Genomic DNA, 20,974 nt, shown 5'->3' with positions numbered 1-20,974 from the left:
GAAATAAATAAGTTAGCCAGGAAGCCAAATACGGTCTTCACACACGGGAGCTCTTGCCCTGACACTCTACAGACACTTAAATCTCAATTTAAATCTCAAATCTCCGTGTAACGCTTCTATATTAAGAAAATAATATTCTCCATTTGCAGAAAGGGACCAGAGATAGGAGAAGAAATCAGACTTCACACACTCCAAAACGTTTTGCGTTTTTTTAAACTAAAAGAATAGACTTTTATTAAGCGCTGTAAGTTTCTTTCCATCAGCAGTAACAGAACAACAGATCAAATTCCATCACAGAACTCCTGAGACGTTCTCATTCCTTTCTGAGACATTTCCATTAAGTCCTGCAGTTTCCCCCAAGAAGCATCCACTCAAACTTACATTAATAAACTATGGAGCTTTTGTGGTGAGGTGGGCCAAAAGGCAGGGAACTTGGAATCTGGGAGTGGCAAAGAGAAATACGTATTATCCATCCACTAAACACACTGTCAAGAGCACAGGAAAAATAAAACAACAACAAAAGAATTTCTTACTTTTGTCAATAACATCATTTATCAGGGAGCACTAAAAAATCACTGACTCTTTGCAGTTAAAGGGTTTTTTTTGTTTTTTTTTTTTTTTGTTTTTTGTTTTTTTTTTAATCTAGTACGTTAGTCTAAAAATAGAATAAAATAAAAGGCAGGAGGAAAATTCCTTCTGGGAAGTGATTAAAATGAATTCATCAGATCTGGCAGGGTTATGAGAGATTAATAAAATCTGAAATATTTAACTTGCTTCATTTACATGAAAATTCACTAGCCATTATTTACTACCAACACGGACAAAAAGGCATCTATAAAAGTACAGGGACAATGTCAAAAGCTGAAATGGGCACCCCAGCATAGGGGATGTTTTCGTTTGCTTTCAAAAGCAAAGATGATTTTGTAAAAAGTGACATTTTCTTAGAACATCAAAATATCCTCAGACAATATTGAAGATAATCAGCAATAAAAGGGAAGTAGGCGCACTGAGCTATCTGTACCAGCAGACTACATCGATACGAAAAGAGAACATTTAAAAAGAAGCCGGAGAAATGGGAAGGAGAAAACTAAGGGGACACACAATGGAAGAGTGAAAATTTATCCCCCAAAACCCCGAGAGTATTTAGGAAATATGCATCTGAAAGTGAAGTATGACGATTAACCCTTTAGTAGAATTAGACTAGCTACTTTACTGTGGTCTACTTGTACTGTCATTTCAAAGGGTGGGGTGGTTAGAGGCTCAAAGGGTGGCACTGTATACCCATAGGGGCCTTCTAAGGTTTCAAAGGACTGAATCATCATACCCAAAGGGCTACTCTTATGCTTTCTATCCTACATAAGCATTTTTTGCATCTCCTCCCCCCAATACTTGACTGTTTTCCCCCTCAGTGATGAAAGTATTAGAGTTATTTGGCCAACAATATCAGCAAAATCCAGATAGAGACAAAAATCAAATGTCCCTAGGCAAAGAATGTGCCATTTTGGGGGGCTGCAATATGCCTGAAGACTTACCTATGTACAGTAAAAATGATTAAAACAAATAGAAGTCTGTCAGGACTGGTCACTTAAAAATGTAGGAGTTACAGGTTGACCCAAAGACACACAGGCAGAGGAACTGCAAGACCTTAGCATTCAGTGGCTGCACAAAACCCGTTTAGGGTTCTGTTTTTTGTTTTTGCAGTGTCCCTACAAGATAAAGCAGTCATTTCTGGCGATTCCAAGATGACTTTGTCCAAAAGCAGCCAGTGAGATTCAGAAATGGAACCTCAAGTGGGTACATCGAAGACCCACAGTTTGTCTTCCAATTAGAAAAAGTTCATTTCTCAGGAACAAACATTAGTTTCCCTGGCTTTTTAAAATTGTGTGTTTTGGTAGGTACACTGAAATATAGGAACACAGTCCTTTGTAGTTCTTAAACCCCAAACACTCAATCAAAACAAAAGTCAAAGTTGGAAGTAAGCCACTTGTTTCATTCCGGGCCAGGCTAGGGGGAAGCAGAGGTCTGTGGAGGGGAGAAAAGCAAGTCTTTTGGCAAACTGGAATCATTTCTGTCAAAGCAGCAATTTTACCTCTCACAGTGAATGGCTACAAATAAAATCTTCCTGTTGTGAGAAGGATGTAAGAGTTAACAATACTGTCATCTGACTGTGTCAGATAGACTTAAAATGCACAGAAACAGCAACTGAAGATACTCAACATTTAACTCCAAGTACTTCCTATTCAATATTTGTCCATATATCTAACCATTTACTCTCTCAGTGATTCTGGTTACTTTTCGAGCTCCAAAGGATTCATCCTTCTGTGGCTCAGAAGGTGATTCTAACCCATCTATATTTTCTAAGAATTCCTTCCCTTACTGGATATAAAAGTCCTAACCTTCAAGGTATTGCAAAAAGATGAGTTAAGTCCAAGATCAGAAAGGGAACCAAATCGGGGGAGCTCGTTTCAAAGAGGAAGTGCTGTATACTTTTTCTTCTTATATATGGCATGAAACATACTCTTGCCACCTTTACTAGGCTTATTTAAGAAATGTCTGGGTAAGGGGCAAGACATACCAAGGCTCCTGTCCCCTGAAAATTATGAGTTCTCTTAAACTGGGTTAGACTTGGGTTAAATAGCCCAAGACATTTTAGTTTCTTGAGACGAATGGGCAGATAGCAAACAAAGCCTTCTGGTTGTCTGGAAAAAAATCACCAAGGATCTAGTGTAAGTTAAGTTGCACGTTTTTTTTTTTTTTTTTTTCCCAAAAATAGAGGACCCTGCTAGAAGTCTAGTCAGTTATATTCTTGTAGAAATGATATTTCTTGGGTAAGAATATCAAAGTCCAAAAGGAGATGCATGTGGCTAGAAGCCTCAATTCCTGAATGAAGACACACTACTAGTTTGTTACAAGCCTTGTTTCCATCCCTTGTGTTTTGGCTGCCCAAAATGAGGGAAACTGGAAATCAAGGTTTTCGTAAGATTATCTCCAGCAAGGAGGAAGAGCCTTTTTATCTTGGGCAGATCTTGGCCCCACAGGGACTGAGATTCTTTTATAGAATGTCTCTCAAATCCCTGGCCAAGTTCTCTGACATCTTCCTTGCAAAGTAAATGAAAAGATCCTGTAGTCAAAATGTCAATGAATAAATGAAACAATCTAAGCATGTAAAATCAAATTGTCAAATTTCCTCACATCTCCCCACCCTATCATTCCAATACTAGTTTTCCCTCCTTGGATTCATGTCAGTTAGTTTTTGCTGGAAGACAATTTGATCCTGGAGTTCCAAAAGGCATTTCTTCCAAATTGGTTGAAAGCCTTTTCAAATGGAAATTACCTCCTATCCCTTTTCTATCTCCAGACTTTCGTAAAAAATGTACAACTTTTCCCAATCCCATCTCAACCTTCTGTTTTCACCATATGGGATGTGAGGGCTCTATTCAAAGTGAAGTATTTGTTGTTCTGAAGAACAGGCAAGCTCTGGAAAGTACTTTGTGTCTGATTTAGAGTAGCCTAGCTTCTCATAAATGTGATAGGCTGTGACTTAGGAAGGATTTCAGATTTAAAGTGTGGTCTTTTGAAACCCACCATTCCATAGCAGTGGAAGCATTTCTGGGAAATTCAGTAAATCTTCTGGAACTTTACCATGTATGTATGTATGTGTATATATATCTGTATACACACATTTATATATATAAAATATGTATAGATAAATAGATCTGTCTCTTATATAAAGGGTATGTGTATGCATATAGATACACATGTTCATATATACACCCACACACACACCTATACACATGTACACACACATAAAGTCTTTGAGTCCCTTTTGTACTCAGTTTCATAACATTGATTCCCACCCTTTTAGAGTGTGGGCAGCCAAGAGTGGGTGAACTGCACCATATCTTCTATTTTATAAACAATGCACTGTTTGGGAGGCAGGAAAAATCTGCCCAGTACTTTTCGGACTCACTTGAATCTCCCAGTACAAAGGCCATTGTAGTTTTTTTTTAAAGTGTACAAAATAAAAAATAAAATAACTCAAACCAACACTGTCTACTTCCCTGAAAACATCTACCTATCTGATTGTCAGGCCACAGCTAGAGGTGGTATGTAAAATCCTGGGGTAGGTGAGTTAGGGGAGAGAATAAGGAGGATATTGATTAGGTATCAAGGTTCCATTACCTCAAAGACAGAAAACCAGGAACCCATAGGCAGCTTATCTTTCAACCCCATATTTTTCGTATAAGTTCATACATGGGTTATCACATTAAATACTCAGAAAACCAAAGCCAGAACTTTTCTATAGGACCCGTGTGGTAATATCTTCTTTCTGACAGTTACTGCCTCACTAGATTTTTCAGTAGTTACTGAAATACAAAGAAAATATTGGTGCTGTATATTTGAGAATTGGAGCTTAGTCATCATTAACCAGAAACCTCCCAGGTTCTAAGTCTGGAGCCAGAGAAGATCGGGACAAAAAGGTGGATACAATACATAAATATCTCCTGAAAATGCAGGATAGCTGTAGGGTAAAGATTTCTATCCTCCTCTAACTTGGGCCTAGCATCAGACAAGCATCGTTTTCTCCTCCCCCTGACAAGTGCGGTCAGCTTCAGCTTATCATTCCTCTTTCTGTTGGGCCACGGCTTCTAGCTCTTGCTCCTGCACATGGTTCTTCTCTGCATTCTTCACTGGGAGGCAGTGCTCGTCGCTATTGTTACACACATTGCTGTCTCTGGGTAAGGCGCACTGGGATGGAGCCGGAAGGGGATCACTCTTCTCCTCCACAACCAATGTGCCATTGCTTCCATTCACCTGGGAGCGGGCCCGATTCTGATGAAGCTCCATGGATTTGGAAATTCCATCTGAAGAGCCCTGTCGGACACAAGAGACTCTTGGTGGAAATGGTAATTGTGAAATGGCTGGGCTTGTCTAAGCATGCTCACAAGAAATAGCAGAAGGCCTACATACATGTCAGGCTTCCTGACACTCACCTAAGAACTGCCATCTGGGCAGCGGTGATGATAGAATGATGACACAACTCACATAGATTTAAAACGTACTGTTGTGATTTGGCACAAGGTATCCCTGGCTGTCCTGGAACTCATTCTGTAGACCAGGCTGGCCTCATATTCACAGGGATGCACCTGCCTCTATCTCCCGAGTGCTGGGATTAAAGGTATTGGCCACCAAAGTCAATTTGCTGAAATTTTTATAGCATTTAACTAAAAATCAAACTCCTTCCATGAAACAACAGCAAGAAATAGCAAATGTTCAAATGTCTCTTCTGGCCTTGTTATTCGGGTGACTCGTTGAAGAAAGAACTTGGATCTAAGCAACATGAGAAAATTGCAACATCAGCTAAGAGCATGTCTTTGGAGTTGACATTCTCTTTTAAACGTTATCTGTAGTTATTCACCTAAGTGCAGCCCCTCTGTTCCTTTTAACTTCCAAGTAAATCCAAATAGCCATGTGAATAGCAGCTATTCTAGTGTATTAAGCTTTTAACTCCTTAGTTATAATAGTGAACTTTTCTTTCCACTCTCATATCAATAAAAATTATTAAAAACAACACCAAAAGAACTTAGATCTATTTATTTACCGTTTTTATTTCAAGAGAGGGTCTCATTATGCTTTTCTGGCTATCCTAGAACTTACTATATTGAGCAGGACTTCCCTGAACTCTACCTGCCTCTGCTCCTGTGTGCTGGGATTAAAGGTGTGCACCACTACTGCAGATAGTTGGGTAGAGTGAAGTATGGCTGTATATAGGAGAGTAGATTTTGGATTGATACTTGCTGGCAGCTTGGCATGGTGGCACGAATCTTTAATACCAGCAGGTGAGAGGCAGAGGCTAGCCTTGTCTACACAGATAGTTCTAGGCCAACTACGGTTTTATAGTGAGCAGTCTTAAAGAAAGGAAAAGAAAGGGAGAGAAGAAGGGAGAGGAGAGAAGAGAAGGTGGAACACAACAAAGACAACTGATACCTACTTCTGTACTTCACATACATATGTATTCACACCTGCACATATGTTCACATACACACAAACATGTGAAAGTTGGTGGTGTATCTCAATGATAAAGCATTTGCCTAACATATGCAAGGCCCTGGGGTCCAGTTCTAGGAACACACACACACACACACACACACACACACACACACACACACACACAGCAGACTAGCAGACTAGCAATGCTTCCATCTACCATAAGGCAAGGCAAGTCTTCTAAGCATCTCTGCTGGGTACTCAAAGCTCAGACAGGCTTTCGACAGTATGGCTGTCAGCGACACTCTTTTCCCTTCTGGCTGCATGCGGCACAACTATACTAGGCACAGGTCTTCAGGACACTCTGCCTGGTTTCTATTGTGTGACCTTTCATTCAGAAAAAAAGAGCCTCTGCAGCCTAGTGGGAACAATTCAGGGTGACAAATGCTTGCTGACCAAGTGGGCAGTGAAATCCAATGGCTGCAGAAGGTGGCAAAGCCATCCCCAGGCAGCCCTGCTTCATGCTTGCCACCATCTCTTGTAATGTAGCCAGAGGGGCAGAGAGGCAGCAGGGTAATCTCAAGAAAGTTACTCACTTGTTTATTTCCTTTTTTGTGACCTTTGGATCCTCTACCAGCCTGTTCTTTTCCGTGTCTTTAGCAAGAGGGAGAAAAAGTGACCGTGAGAACACATGAAGCCCAAATTGCATTTTCACTTGGTTAACTGCTCATTCTGTCTTGTTAATTTAGATGACATTCTTTAGCATCACTGCTGAAAACATCTACTTCTACCATTTGTACGGAATTATTCTGTGTTCCTTGTTGTCCATGGCACAGAAATTCTTTTTATAAAGCAGAACATTTGTTACAAATTTGATAAGGTAAAGTGAAAGCTTGTTTCGAGTATGAAAGTTGATTAATATATCTTACCTTAACAGAAGGATTCAATAGCTGGGAGTTTGCCCTAAAGGTACACTAGCTTATACCAACCCATTCAAGTACATACCCCTTTCCTGGCCCACCGACAGAAACCACTTGCATGCCAAAGGATCCTCGACTTCTAGAAGATCTGCTGCCGGCCCACTGGCCCACCACCATGCCAGCAATTTCCAGTTTTCCTCCTTGGGGTGGGATTGGATGGAGGCCTGGTAATTGAAGAACAACAATGGTGGGCAGCAAGTGCAAGATAGAGTGAGAGGTAAAATGAAAGATGCTACACAATCTACTTATTCTTCTTATCCCCGTTTCTCTTTGATAAGACTGTCATAATAACAAAGGAAGTTAATGCAGGGAAGAGGATTAATGACTGGAGTGGAAGTGAATGATTTTTTTTCCAACTATATAGCCTGCCACATAATAGGAATTTGTCTAGGAAAAAAAAAAGGTTTTTTTCTAGTACCAAGTATATTTTCCTTAAAAACAATTCAAACTGTTCATCCATGCACATGTGTTTTGATCAAACCCACATGTTCCTTTCCACTGTAAATCTTCAGTTTTCCTTCTCATCATGCCTCCCTCCCAGCTCCACTAATTTAACACGCAGACTATCTGACATCAGTTAAGTCAGCTTAAAGGGATGGAATGGCTGGCTCCCTGGTCTAGAAGACTTGACCATACAGGGGGCTGACTCTTACACTGCTCATGGAATCCCACCCTGGAGCCAAATATAACCACTGCTTTCTGGGACCCCAAAAGACTAAGTTCACCTTCCAGCTTGACTTTTGTTTTTAGTTAATCATTTTATTCGTTCACATTTCAAATGACATTCCCCTTCCTGGTTACCCCTAGACAACTCCCCTATCCCCCCCCCAGCCATATCAAAATTGTTAACCCAGAAATGTTCCTGTCCAAAGGAAAAACAGGGACAAAAAATGGAACAGAGACTGAAGGAAAGGCTATCTAGAGACCGCCCCACCTAGGAGATCCATGCCATCTGCAGTCACCAGCGTTACTGTTTTAAATAGAGAAGAAACACACAGTACACATGTTCAACAGCAAATATGCACTTACCTGATGAGAGACTCTTGCTAGTTCATGTTCAAATAAATACCCCTAATGCTTACCCTGTTTCAGAGCTGGGGATATATGTAGCTAGAATGCCAGACCAGAATGTTTAAAGTACGAGGATTGACCCCCCCAGCCACCATACACATACAAACTGTTTCACCAGAAGCAGGTTATTTAATATATCAAGATTTGATCTGCCTGAATCATACTTGTCTATTCCTTATTAAGCAGAAGCTTGGCCATCACCTTAATTTATACATGTATGTATATATGTACTTGTTTCCTCTACTATGATGTAATCCTGAGGCTGCAGAGATGGCTCAGTGGTTAAGAGCACTCACTGACTGCTCTTCCAGAGGTCCTGAGTTCAATTCCCAGCAACCACATGGTGGCTCACCACCATCTGTGATGGGATCTGATGCCCTCTTCTAGTGTGTCTGAAGATAGCTACAGTGTACTCATAAAAAAAGATGCAATCCTTTGATCAATTTTTTCCATGCTTTTAGAGCTGAACATAAGCACTGTCAAACTATTATACTATACTGTGGAATTCAAAGTACGATATCCATGAAACTGTTGACTCTGTAACTGGCAATAAGCTGGAGTGTTGATCATGAGATACATTAGATACTGACCTGCAAATCCTCGACTCCTTGCTTGAGGGGGAGGTGGAAATGAGCCCATGGCTCTGGAATAAAGAGAAACAGGGTAGAGAGAGGGCACCATGGGAGGCACGAATGTAGGTGAGGGAAGCAGAGCAGAAGGTGGAGGATGATTCATGTTGACGCCTTCAAGGATGCTCTGCCTCATCTTTTCCACTTTGCTTGCCAGGTCAGCCTTCAAATGAGGACAGGAATTAGTATTGATTTGAACTCTCCCCATGTTCCATGCACAGTGCACACTCTAGGTACACTCTTACAATTCTATTCCCATTGTGGGAATTGAGCCCAGGATAAAATGTTTCTAGATTGTAGCCTCAGAAAGTCTGTTTGGCATTAAAGTTCCCACTTTTCATAAGAAACCTACAACACCATAAGATTATTTCTGACCAGCAGCTTATGAGGAAAACAAATATAGCAATAGGGACATTAGTAAAGGCTTGACTGCATACCAACAATAGGCTAGATCATTCTTTTAAGGGAAAGGTAACAAAATCAGGTACTAGAGAAAAGAAAAAACAAAAAACCTAGATGCTTACAGAGCCTTTTAACCTTGCTCACACTCAGGACTGGAGACCCTTAGTTCTAATGAGGCTATGTGAATAGACCTAGTACCAGAGGTTGATAAATTTTAGAAAGTTGTGGTGACCACACTCTGTCTGCCACAACTACTCTTTGACATCCTAGCATGAACAAAGTCGTAGATATGTAAATGAATGAATGTGACCATGTTGCAATACAATGCTTTTATAAAGAAGAGGGGGCAGAATGGGAGGGATTTTCTGACCCTTGAGTCTCTCAGCTCACTCCTCACTAAATAGATACACGACACAGTAAAGTTCCCTTTCCCTTGCTGTTTATCACTGTTACCAAGCTTATACTGTAAAACCTACCCTATCATGTCCTTACTACTCGCTTCCATTTCTAACTCCCCTTGCCTCCCAGAAATACCACTTAGAAAAGTGACTTGCAATATTTGTGAATAAGGAGGAATGAAATTCCAAGAATTCTAGAAAGGGCATATAGTATAATGTATGTAGAAATTCTATAGAGAAGAAATACTCTGAGTAAGGAAAGTTATAAAAACTTTAAGTGGGGTAAAACACGACTCTCCAACATATTCTTTTGTAATACACATAGATTATAGACTTTGAGAACCATGTTGATTACATTTAGCTTAGGTTAAACACACTGTCTCACTCCTGTTCCCTACTACCCAACTGTTTTAGCTCTTGTCCCACTTCCCTGCCTATGAATTTGTTCCCATAGCAGATCAGGGTGTGTACTGGTACCTGGCCATCACAGAGTTCAACCAGTGACACTCGCTCTCGGCCTGCTTTAATGAGTTTGCTCTGGAACAGCTTGCCATCAAAGTAAATCCAGGGGCAGCAGTGCTCCCAAGGGACTGGCTGGCCACATGCATCATTAGCAAACAGAGCTGTATCGACCCCACTCATGAACAAGGCAGCAAGCTGGATCCCTCGAGCATCCAGTTTCTCAATCTAAAACCATCACAGAGAAAAATATTAAGAAACTACAAGGAAAAACAAGAAAGAAATGAAAAACTTTAAGTCTAAAACAACCTAAAACCTGTGGCCTCATATGTTTGGTTGCAGTTAAAATGCAGATACCCTAAAATATTGTATAAGATTATCTTCAGGCAATGTTTATAAGGTATATATATATCACATAGATAAAGTCATAATTAGATTTGAGTTCTATCCCAAGATGTCTCATTGTATATATGCAAATATTCAAAGGTCTAAAAAAAAATCTCAAATCTGAAATTCTGTGCATTTCAGATAAGGGGGTACCTAACCTAGTTGTCATGGGTAACATTTATTATTGTCCCTGTCATGGTGACTCTTCCAGTTAAATTAGAACATGCTGGGCTGGCAGGATGGTGCAGTGGGTAAAGGTACTTGCTATCAAGTCTGATGATCTGTGCTTGAGCCCTAAGTCGTCCACATGGTAGGGGGGGGGGGAACCAGCTTCTGTAAGTTGTTCTCTGACTTCCACATGGACTTCATGGCACAATGCCCCCTTCTTTCCCTGAGATGGTTTAGAGGATACTCATTTGCCCATAAAATTGGAAAATTTCAAAAAGTAAAAACCAAAGAGTATTCAGTAACGGATGACAGTGCAACAGAATAAATGGGAAAGCATGTACATCACAGACTCTGGAAATGTTTACACTTTAGAATCAGTTCCAGCAAGGCAACGGCGCATGGACTGAGGAGGCTAAGGCAGGTGGACCTCTGCAAGTTCAAAGGCCAGCCTGGGCCAAGACAATACATCTTATCTCAAATCAACCAGACACCCAGCCAAACATTCGTCAGTCAAGTACGGTAGAGTATAGGCACAGTCACAGCCACTCAAGAGGCTGAGGTAACAAGATCATCTGAGCCTAGGAGTTGAAGCTTTGCCTAGGTAACATAGCAAATTACATTTGTCTCAGGGTGTTGGATTTTTCATTTGCTGACCTAACTTAAGTTATGATCTTGCAAATCTTGTCCTCTTTTTTTCTGGTGTTTCTGATTGACCGCCCCCATCAAAAGTTGGTCATTGGCATGTCCAACCATCAAAGAGATAACATAAAAATTATCATTATATGGCGCAGGATAGATGTCTCTGCAGTTAAGAGCACTTGATGTTTGATAGAGGACTAAAGCAATACTTCTTTTGATAGCAAACATAGTTCTGAGTCCTAGAACAGCTCTTTGTGACAAATCACACCCAGAAGGGGTTTTGAAGCTGCACCAGCTTTCTATTGAGCCACCGGACATGCCAGCCTTAAATTCTCACTACCATCACTTTTAACTGGGTTTTTATGTGTGTTAATATTTTACCCATGTGGCTATTTACACACTTGTGTGCATGGCTAGTGCCTGCAGAAGTCAGAAGAGAACACTGGATCCCCTGGAACTGGAGTTATAGATAATAAACTACCCATGAATGCTGGAAATTTAGTTGCAAATCTTTTTCTCTTTTCTTCTGGTGTTTCTGATTGGACCAAAGCCTCCTGCGTATTACCCACATACTCTACCCTCCCCATCCCTGAGCTAGAGCCCGAGTTCAAGTCTAGTTTACTATTTTGCTTGATATCACCAGATACTACAGGCTGGTCTCAAATTCGTATCCTTCCTGCCTCAGGATTTAAGCACATGTCACCCTGCCTAGCTTGTCCCCTCCCTCTCTGAAGCCATCTCCCTCTGACAATTCTAGTATCAAAGTACCAAACTATCTGCACTGGTTAGTTTTTTTTCCTCCCATCAACTTGACACATACTAGAATCATATGAGAAGAAGGAACTTTACTTAACAAATTGCCTTCATCAGATTGGTCTGTGGGTTAGCCTTAGGGCATTTTCTTGATTAATGATTGATGTGTGAGCAAGCCATGAGGGACAAGCTAGTAAGCAGCACTCTTCCATTGCCTCTGCTTCGGTTCCTGTTTCCAGGTTCCTGCCTTGAGTTCCTGCTCCGGCCCCCCTCAGTGGTGAATTATAAAGTGTAAGCTGAAATAAAACCTTTCCTGCCCCAAGTTGGCATTGATCAGTGTTGTGTCATAGCACATAAAGTCTATAAACTATTATACTACCTTCCCTACTTAGCTTCAGGTGCCTGCTACCACATCTGCTTTGATTTTATAAATCTTGCTGAATTTGTTCAGCCATAAGGCTGGGTACTAGGGTGATTAAACAGGAGAAAGCAAGCTCATTGTGGAGGCCAAATCTTCAGGCTCTTGCTACCATGGCTTTATGGCCATGACAGACTGCACCCTTAAGCTGAGCTAGAATAAGTAAATAATTCCATCATAGCAATAAAAAGTAATAAATATAGGCCCCAAAAGAGCACATCCACTAAAACTAGGGAAGGGATGTCTGGCATGAATAGCTAGTATTTATGGAGTAGGATATATTTAAAATATACAGATATATAAGAGACTGTTCTGTTTTACACACATTACTTTATTTATTATCTTTACAGTACCATAAGTACAAACATAGGTTAATAAAAAGCCAAGTAACCCGGATAGTATCATGTAAATAGGAGGCAATGATGCCAAGACTGAAGCACAAGAAAATTTATATTTACAGTCTACCTGCTATATTTCTATTGATTTCAGTTCTTCTTTATGTTTTTCTATTTTTCTTCCTGTTTTTACTACTGTAGAGGGATTTTAATCCATCAATATGTCTAGTCTGGCTGGAATGCAGACATGCCCTCTGCTGGTTTATATATGCTTGGCCCAGGAAGTGGCACTATGAGTAGGTGTGGCCTTGTTGGAGTAGGTGTGTCACTGTGGAGGTGGGCTTTAAGACCCTAATCCTAGCTTCTCAGAAGCCAGTTTTCTGTTTGTTTTCAGAACAAGATGTAGATCTCGCAGCTTCTCCTGTGTCATGCCTGCCTGGAGGCTGCCAGGCTCCTGCCTTGAAAATAATGGACTGAATCTCTGAATGTGTAAGCCAGTCCCCCAAAATGCTGTCCTTTATATAAAGAGTTGCCTTGCTTATGTTGTTTCGTCACAGCAGTAAAATCCAAACTAAGACACAGCCTTAGCATACACCTTTAATCCCAAACAATGAAGATAAAGTTAGCTTGTTGAAGGAAGCAGCCATGTTTGAAAGCGATAAATAATTGAGTGGCAGACAAAGTGATGAATCAGAGAAGGATTTGACAGAATAGAATATGCCTAACTCTCAGAAAAACAGAGAAGCAATGCAGTGAGAGGGAAGGAGAGAGAGCAGTTCTCCTGGGACAGTTGTACAGAGACAGGATGCAGAGAGAGAACAAGCTAGACACAGGTAAAGACAGAACAAGCCAGAGAATGAGTCAAAAGATTAAAATAGATTGCTAGAGTTAGTTTGAGGCTAAATAGAGCCATTCAAGAGAAGCCCAGAAAAGCCAGATTGAATCAGGACTTCTGAGTCAGAGCTTCTGAGTTGAACCAGATCTCAGAAAGAGGTAGTAAGGGTGAGCTTATTCAGCAGCAAGTCTTAGAGGCTGAAAACTTTCTAAGCCTGGATTAGATTTTACAGAGGCTAAAGCTTCCAGGAGTAGGCCTAGGTTAGCAGAGCAAAGAGGCAGTGAGCCTCAGAGATGATAATTACAAAAAAGATACTATTACATACTACCCTTTATTAAGTGTATGTGTTCAGAACATGGGCAGTGATAAGATGGCTCAGCAGGTAAAGGCCCTTGTACAGAAGACTCATCACCTGAATTTAGTCACTGGATATTCCAAGGTAGCAGGAGAAAAGTAACTGCTGAGAGTTGTCATCTGACCTCCACATGTATACTGTGATTCTCTCACACACACCTACAATCACACACTAAATAAATAAATACAAATTAAGTAATAGGAGATAGATATTTACTCAGAGACAAGTAGGGACACTAAGGTCCCTGCAACATATCTTATAAGTACCAATCTTACCATGGTTTACAACCCTTTTAAAATATCTATCTTTTCTGAGTATTCTGATTCATCATTATGGGGGTGGGAGGATATAGCAGGCATCCCTTGGTTTTATTAATTGAAGGATCTATTTGGCTAAGGTAAATTAAAAAAAAAAACTTACCTATAAAGTTATTTTTTCCCTAGCTCCAAAAGAAAAGGAATTAAAGTAGACCTATGAGCGTATGAAAGAAAGAATGTGATCATGGTGGTATACACCTATATTCTCAGCACTTGGGAAGTAGAAGCTAAAGGATCAAGAATTTGAGGGCCTCTTTCTTTACACAGCCAGTTTAGGCCCAGCCTGAGACCCTGTCTCAAAAAAACCAACCAAACAAAAAAGAAACACAGACACAAATCAAATCAAAACCAAAAAAAGCAGGGAAAATTTAAATGAGGGTAGAACAAATCACCTTGAGTTCTTGAAGCTGATCTGGTTCATAAAGCTGGGTAGACACTGCCTGTGCTAGGAAGGTGTCAAGTTCATGGCGATGCAGGATTCGGCCACCAGGCCACTGAACCATGTATCTGGAAACAAAAACATCATTATTTGATCACAGTTCCCATCATTCATGTCCCAGACACTAAGAACCTAAAGTGGTGCCAAGCATTATAGCACACACCTGTAACCCTATTGTTTAGGAGAAGAGGAGGACAGAGAGTTCCAGGCTAGCCTGGGCATCATAGCAAGACAGTACCAGAAATAATAGCAAGAATGAGGGCTGGAGATGTAGGCTCAGAAGAAGAGAGCTTTCCTACAATGTACAAACACACACACATACACAGAACACTCCATAAATTTCTCAGGAATCAAACTCATGGTTAATTTATAGTGATTCTAAATCTGAGTGGCAGAAGAGATAGACAAGAACAACATTGACAGTGTAGTGTGGTATGCCAATGGAAAAATGCACAAAGTTCTACAACACAGAAGAGTCCAATGGACAAGGAAGTCACCTGAAAACCTTAGCAGGAGCAGAGTTTCAAGGGCATTGCATAATTTAATGAGACACATGGTAGGGATAAAACATCCTGTTTTATTCTAGGGAAGAATATGGAGGCATGATTTGGCAAGATGCACCTGGCTTGAATTGATATTGCTGAATGATAGTGGGTAAAATTATAAAGTCAGCCACTACGTCATAGTCTCCGAAAAAGATTATATAAATCTCTGTCCCCAAATAAGAAGACATTTAAGGACTGTCAGCAGGAGAATGATATGACATACATATCAGTAGAGGTGACTGAATCTGTGGCCAAAAATGGACTAAATGAAGGCATTGTCAGTGAAGATGTAGTCATCTGGGGATAAAGATAAGAGCTGTTGGTATATAAACCCACAGGACTTGGTCATAGGAATTCCCTTTCCCACAATGCTAGGGATAGAATCCAGGACTACATGCATGTTAGGCAAATGCTTTGTCACTCCCAACCCCTGGCCACAGGTTTTACAGGACAGTGAGGAGAAGGGAAGAGCCCAAAACCCCAAGAACTTTGGCTCGTGAAGATGGCTAGATGACATGGTACCAATTTTAGAAGAAATCTAAATCCCTATTCACAAGTATTTGAATTGACTGAACAGGAACTGAATGTGTCTTACTATTATAGATATTGAGAAGGAAGGGAAAATGGGAAAAAACTACAAATATATCAGTATAAAATATGTACTTAGCTCCTTAAAGGTGCGTAAGACAATGAACATGCACAGCTTCTAGTCTAGAGTTGTTCTAGACTTTGGGAACTTGGCAGTTAAAGCAAGGGGTGGCTGGAGCAACACATGGGATGAATTCCTGGAGACTCTAGCCCAATTACCACAGCCACAGTCTGGCTTGGAATCTAGAAAGCTCTCTGAACTAGTGTCCTGCACTGGGGAGAGAGGCAGTGTAAGCATCTCTACCGCCAATACTTTTTCCTCCAGCTCAAATTCCTTTGAATTTTGCAATGATTTTGGAATGGCAAGAATGAACAAATCCTGTGACTTGTTTAGCAAGCCTATTGTAAACATCTAGTGTCTGTAGGTAGGAACTCTGTAACTGACAAGACTTCCCTTTGCCTAGAACATCATGTCCCATCTTTTCTGCTCACTGTTCACTTGGGAAATGTATTCATACTTTATTGCCTGTTTTATACTTTCTGGTACTATGTTACTTAGTATACATAATTCATAGCTTGTATCTTTCTTTTTACCAACACACTTTTGCCTTGAAAGCTAATTTTATAAGTTCTTGATTTATTTATTTTTATTAAGCTTTTATTTAAAAGCCTTTTATCTTAGTTTGTGAGGATATGTGAAGAAAAGAACATAAAAAATGTCACCATCAAGCAATGGCATGAAAAGTATAAATAAAAGACATTTAAAATTACAGGCTATGCGAGGAACAGAATAAAGTTTAAATGTTTTACTAATTATCCACAACGGAAATTTATTAAAGTGTCTATGCGAATTACCAGGAGGTCTAGGATTTTGTGTGTTCTTCAGGACCTTTTGTCTATTAGTCCTCCTTTATCATGACCCTTGGTATCAAGTGAGTGTTGCTAAATATTTATTGGAAGAGTACCAATCAGGTCATGGTAAAAACAAATGAACAAAACATTTAACCAAAACGAAGCACTTCACCAAAGCACAATTATTTGAATTATATACAACTTGAATATTATAAAAGAAAAATGACCTAAAGGAGCCAACTGTGAGAGAGAGGAAAGTTCACAGAAAGTCTAATACAATTCCTAGGACATGATTATGTAGGTTGTTCTGAGTGCTCACTAAATGTATCTAGAGAATCAAAGACGGCTTTATGGAGGAGGAATCAACTTACTTCATTAGGGATTAGAGGTTTTTGCTTGGTTTTATTTATACTCCAGTGTTAATCTAAATTCTTGGTATAAAGTACTCCACAGTAGGTGCTCAATAAATATTTGCTGACTAAGTCACTGTCAGCATATACTAATCTCCATTCCTGAATCAGTCTACTTTTTAACGAGTGTTGAATGGATTATAAGATGCAGTGTGGGGCCTAATAAGTCAATGGGGTACAAGGAAAGAAGAAATAATAATTATTAAATCTACCAATATTTAGGGTTGTTCATCATGCACTGTTTCCTAAACTATATGACTCCACTGAGGATTATCTCTGGAGAAACAAAATCATGGAGGCTGGACAGCTAGTTCAGTGGTAAAGAGGGCTTGTTGTTCTTGTGGAGGACTTGGGTTTGGTTTCCAGCACTTACATGGTGTCTAATGATTATCTACAATTGCAGTTCCAGAGGATTCAATATCTTCGTTTGGCCTCCTTGGGCACTGAATGCATATGGCACAGACATATGTGCAGGCAAAACACCCATACACATAAAGTAAATAAAATACATAAATATAAATCAATAAAACCTATAGCATGATAAGGTTTCATTTTCAGTGTCAAGATAGCATTTTATTTTTTATTTTTTTAATTGAACAACTTTATTTTAAAAAACAGAGATAAATGTACAGATTTTAAGCATTTTTGCATAATAGTATATGAATACATTTTTGTCAGTACTTGATTTTTTTTAAAGGTTTGATAGTATGCCTTAAAAATCTTACTAGTTACAATGAGCATAAAGTACATGTAAAACAAGATGTAACCTGGAAATAGTCAAAGTTTTCTTGGTGTGTAAAGATTAAGCATAATGATTTTTCATTTTTTTGGCCTTTGTTTTTCTTGAACTTCATATGGTCTGTAAGTTGTTTCTAGGGTGTTCAGAGCTTTCTGGGGTTAGTATCCAATTATCAGTGACTGCATATTATATCTGTTCTTTTGTGACTGGGTTATCTCACTCAGGATGATATTCTCTAGATGCATCCATTTTCTTAAGAATTTCATAAAGTCATTGTTTCTGATAGCTGAGTAGTACTCCATTGTGTAAATATAGCACAATTTTAATATTATATAATTATACATAATACATGAAACTATTATACATTCTATTATAATTTTAGTAAACTATAATTTATTCATATATACTAAATGCCTGTGATATTGTAGACACATTGGTAGAACCATTATTTGTATAGAATACAGTGGCAAAGATTATATACTTTGGAGGTTGACTTCCTTGGCATTGAGACTCTAATACTCTGTGACTAGGAAGCTGCTTTTTAACCTTTGAAACCTCTGATTTAGTTTTCTTGTCTCTAGAATTGGGCTACTACTGCCTACATGTGAAAAGGTTCTTTTTATTTGGTGAAATTCTTATTAGCTACTAAATTTTTATACATATAAATACTTGTTACTAGCCTATTAATTTTGTGTTTATTTGTGTCAATCCAATAACATACTGACTTAAATTTTACATATGATTTCATATTTGGAAGTCTTTATACCACTCTACTATTAATTTTATGTAACAGTAACAAGTTTGTTCTGATTCCAAACTTTCATGTTCATTCTGAGTCAGTAAAATGTAAAAGGCTGGGAAGAAGTAGTAGAGTACTTGGGAAGGAGGAGGTTTGATCCCTAACATTGTAAAACAGAAAGGTATGAAGTATGACAATCCTTAGTTCTACGGAGCGAAATAACGCCAAAAACCCAACTGGTCTTTCAAAGGATAAGATTTTTTGAATGCTGATAAAGTCTATATTTTCTCTTCCAAATCAGTTTTTTTTTTTAAATGACAAGTCTAAAAACTTTACCTAGCACAAGATCCTAGATGTGCTCTGCTCTCTTTTCCTTTTGTAATTAGATAGTTTTGCATTCATGGGGCTTTAAGTGACAGCACATTGTTTTCTCTGACTACTGAGCTATCTAATTGCTCTAGTACTAATTGTTGAAAAAAAATCTTTCGTCTAGTGAACTGCTTCATTATTTGTTAATATCAATTGAATATATCAGTGTGAACGCTTATTTTTGAGTTCTTTGTTCCATGGAAATAATCCTTAGAAAATAGTTGTGTCTTAGACACTTAGAATAAGCCTTCATTTTGTATTTTCTTCCTTTTTTCAACATTGTTTTAGTTATTAAGGGTCAGTATCTTTTTTTTCCAAGACAGGGTTGGACGATGTGCTCAGGCCTTGAACTAGGCACAGGAATCCTCTTGTTGAGTAGCTAGGAATCAGGTGCTGTGCCAATACATCTATCCGACTTTACCTTTTGATATAAATCTTAGAATAAGCTCATTGAATCTAATAAACAATGCATGAAATCTACTGATTGAGGAGATGACATCTTTATAATAGTAAGACTTCCAGCCCATGAAGTTTCCATTTACTTAATGTCTCTTTGACTTTTTTCATCAACATTTAGCATAATAATTATTTGAAGTGCTGGGGGTTGAACTCAGGTCCTCATATGCATGCAATTAACCAGCCCTAAGCATAAAGATTTTAAGGTTGATTCATGATCTGGCCTATTAGCAGTAGTTTGACTTAATTGCTACATAATTTTTCATTGATGGACATACCTCAGTACGTTTATCCACTTACCAGTTGATAGATAATTAGGTTCTTTGAGCTTTTTGGCTATTATGATTAATACTTCCATTAATATTCAAGTCTTTCTGTGGGCATATCTTTTCAGTGCTCTTGGAGCGATAGCTAGGAGTGAAATGAATGAGTCATCTGATACATACATATTTAATCTTTTAAGAAAATAATAAATTTGGGGCTGAAGAGATGGCTCTGTGGATAGGTATTTGCAACTCTTCCAGAGGACCAAAGTTCAGTTTCTAGCCCCCCACATTAAGTAGGTTAGAACTACCCATAACTCCAGTTCCAGGAGATGATGCCCTCTTCTGACCTCCACAGGCATCTGCACATACATGGCACATATTCAGAAATACACAGACAGACACACACACCCCAAAATTTTGAAAAAAATCTGAAGGAAAAAGAAAATGGCAAACCAGAGGGAGATGTACCTCACTCTTAAATCATTTCTTACTGTAGGCCAAGCTGTGGGTGTTAGGTGTTTTTTTTTTTTTTTTTTTTTTTTTTTAAACAACATCATTTAATTTAAAATGAGAAAATGGCAAAGTAGTCTCAAAAGTATCTTTACTTCCTGTACTTTTTCAACATTTAAAATGGTTGCTATGGTCTTTTTAATTATAACCATTTAACTGAGTGAAGTAGTATCTACTATTATCAATTTTCTTAAAACTTCTGGAAATCTTAGAGTAATAAGGCAAAACCAAAAGAACTATAAGTAGGGTAAGAAAAGTCAAGCTGTCTATGTTTTCAGGGTATGATCTTATATTTAAAAGATTCTAGAGAATCCATCAGATTTGATAAGCAATTTAAGCAATGTGATAGGATACAAAAATTAAAAAAAAACACATTAGCCTACAAACTGATGAAAAACAAACTTGCTAAGAAAAAAATCATAAAAATAAATTAACTTAACCTCAAACAAAACAGAACAAAACCACACCACATCATAAATCTAATTGATCAGTGGTTCTCAACCTTCCCAATGCTGTGACTCTTTGATTCCTCATGTTGTGGTGGCCCCCCAACCATAAAACTATTTTATTTATACTTTGTAACTGTAATTTTGCTACTATTATGAATTGTAATGCAAATATCTGACATGCAGAATAGCAGATATGTAACTTCTATGAAAAGGTCATTTGATCCCCAAAGAGGTCATGACCCACAAGTTGAGAACCACTGGAATAAATGAAAGGATTCTACAATAATAATTACAACGCCCCATAGAAAGATGCCAAAAGATGAAAGGGTCTTCCTATGATCATGGATGAGACGAGTTAATATTGTTAAGCTTGCATACTAATGAGATTCACCAATAGATTCAATGCAATCCCCTATCAAAATACCAACACTTTTCTTTTTTACAAAACTAGAAAAATAATCCTCAAAATTATATGGAA

General features: G+C 38.8%; 1 protein-coding gene across 2 annotated transcripts in view; it reads right to left on the bottom strand.

The window, feature by feature from the left end:
• Positions 1 to 245: 245 nt before the first annotated feature.
• FAM120C (family with sequence similarity 120 member C) overlaps positions 246 to 20,974 on the bottom strand; it is a 127,784-nt gene continuing 107,055 nt past the window's right edge. Inside the window, exons 11-16 of one of the 2 annotated variants that reach the window (XM_080909596.1) lie at positions 14,527 to 14,641; positions 9,946 to 10,155; positions 8,630 to 8,831; positions 6,994 to 7,132; positions 6,585 to 6,642; positions 246 to 4,875 (exon numbers count right to left, since the gene is read on the bottom strand). In XM_080909596.1, coding sequence (XP_080765722.1) covers positions 4,621 to 4,875; positions 6,585 to 6,642; positions 6,994 to 7,132; positions 8,630 to 8,831; positions 9,946 to 10,155; positions 14,527 to 14,641 — 979 coding nt within the window. In that variant the 3' untranslated portion in view covers positions 246 to 4,620. The remainder of the gene's footprint in view (positions 4,876 to 6,584; positions 6,643 to 6,993; positions 7,133 to 8,629; positions 8,832 to 9,945; positions 10,156 to 14,526; positions 14,642 to 20,974) is intronic. The other variant, XM_080909597.1, reaches the window with a different exon arrangement.

This window comes from Micromys minutus (assembly GCF_963924665.1).
Source record: "Micromys minutus genome assembly, chromosome: X".
In the NCBI taxonomy this organism is placed as follows: Eukaryota; Metazoa; Chordata; class Mammalia; order Rodentia; family Muridae; genus Micromys; species Micromys minutus.
Note: the sequence above shows the minus strand (reverse complement) of the source record. Positions and strands in the feature narration are given on the sequence as shown.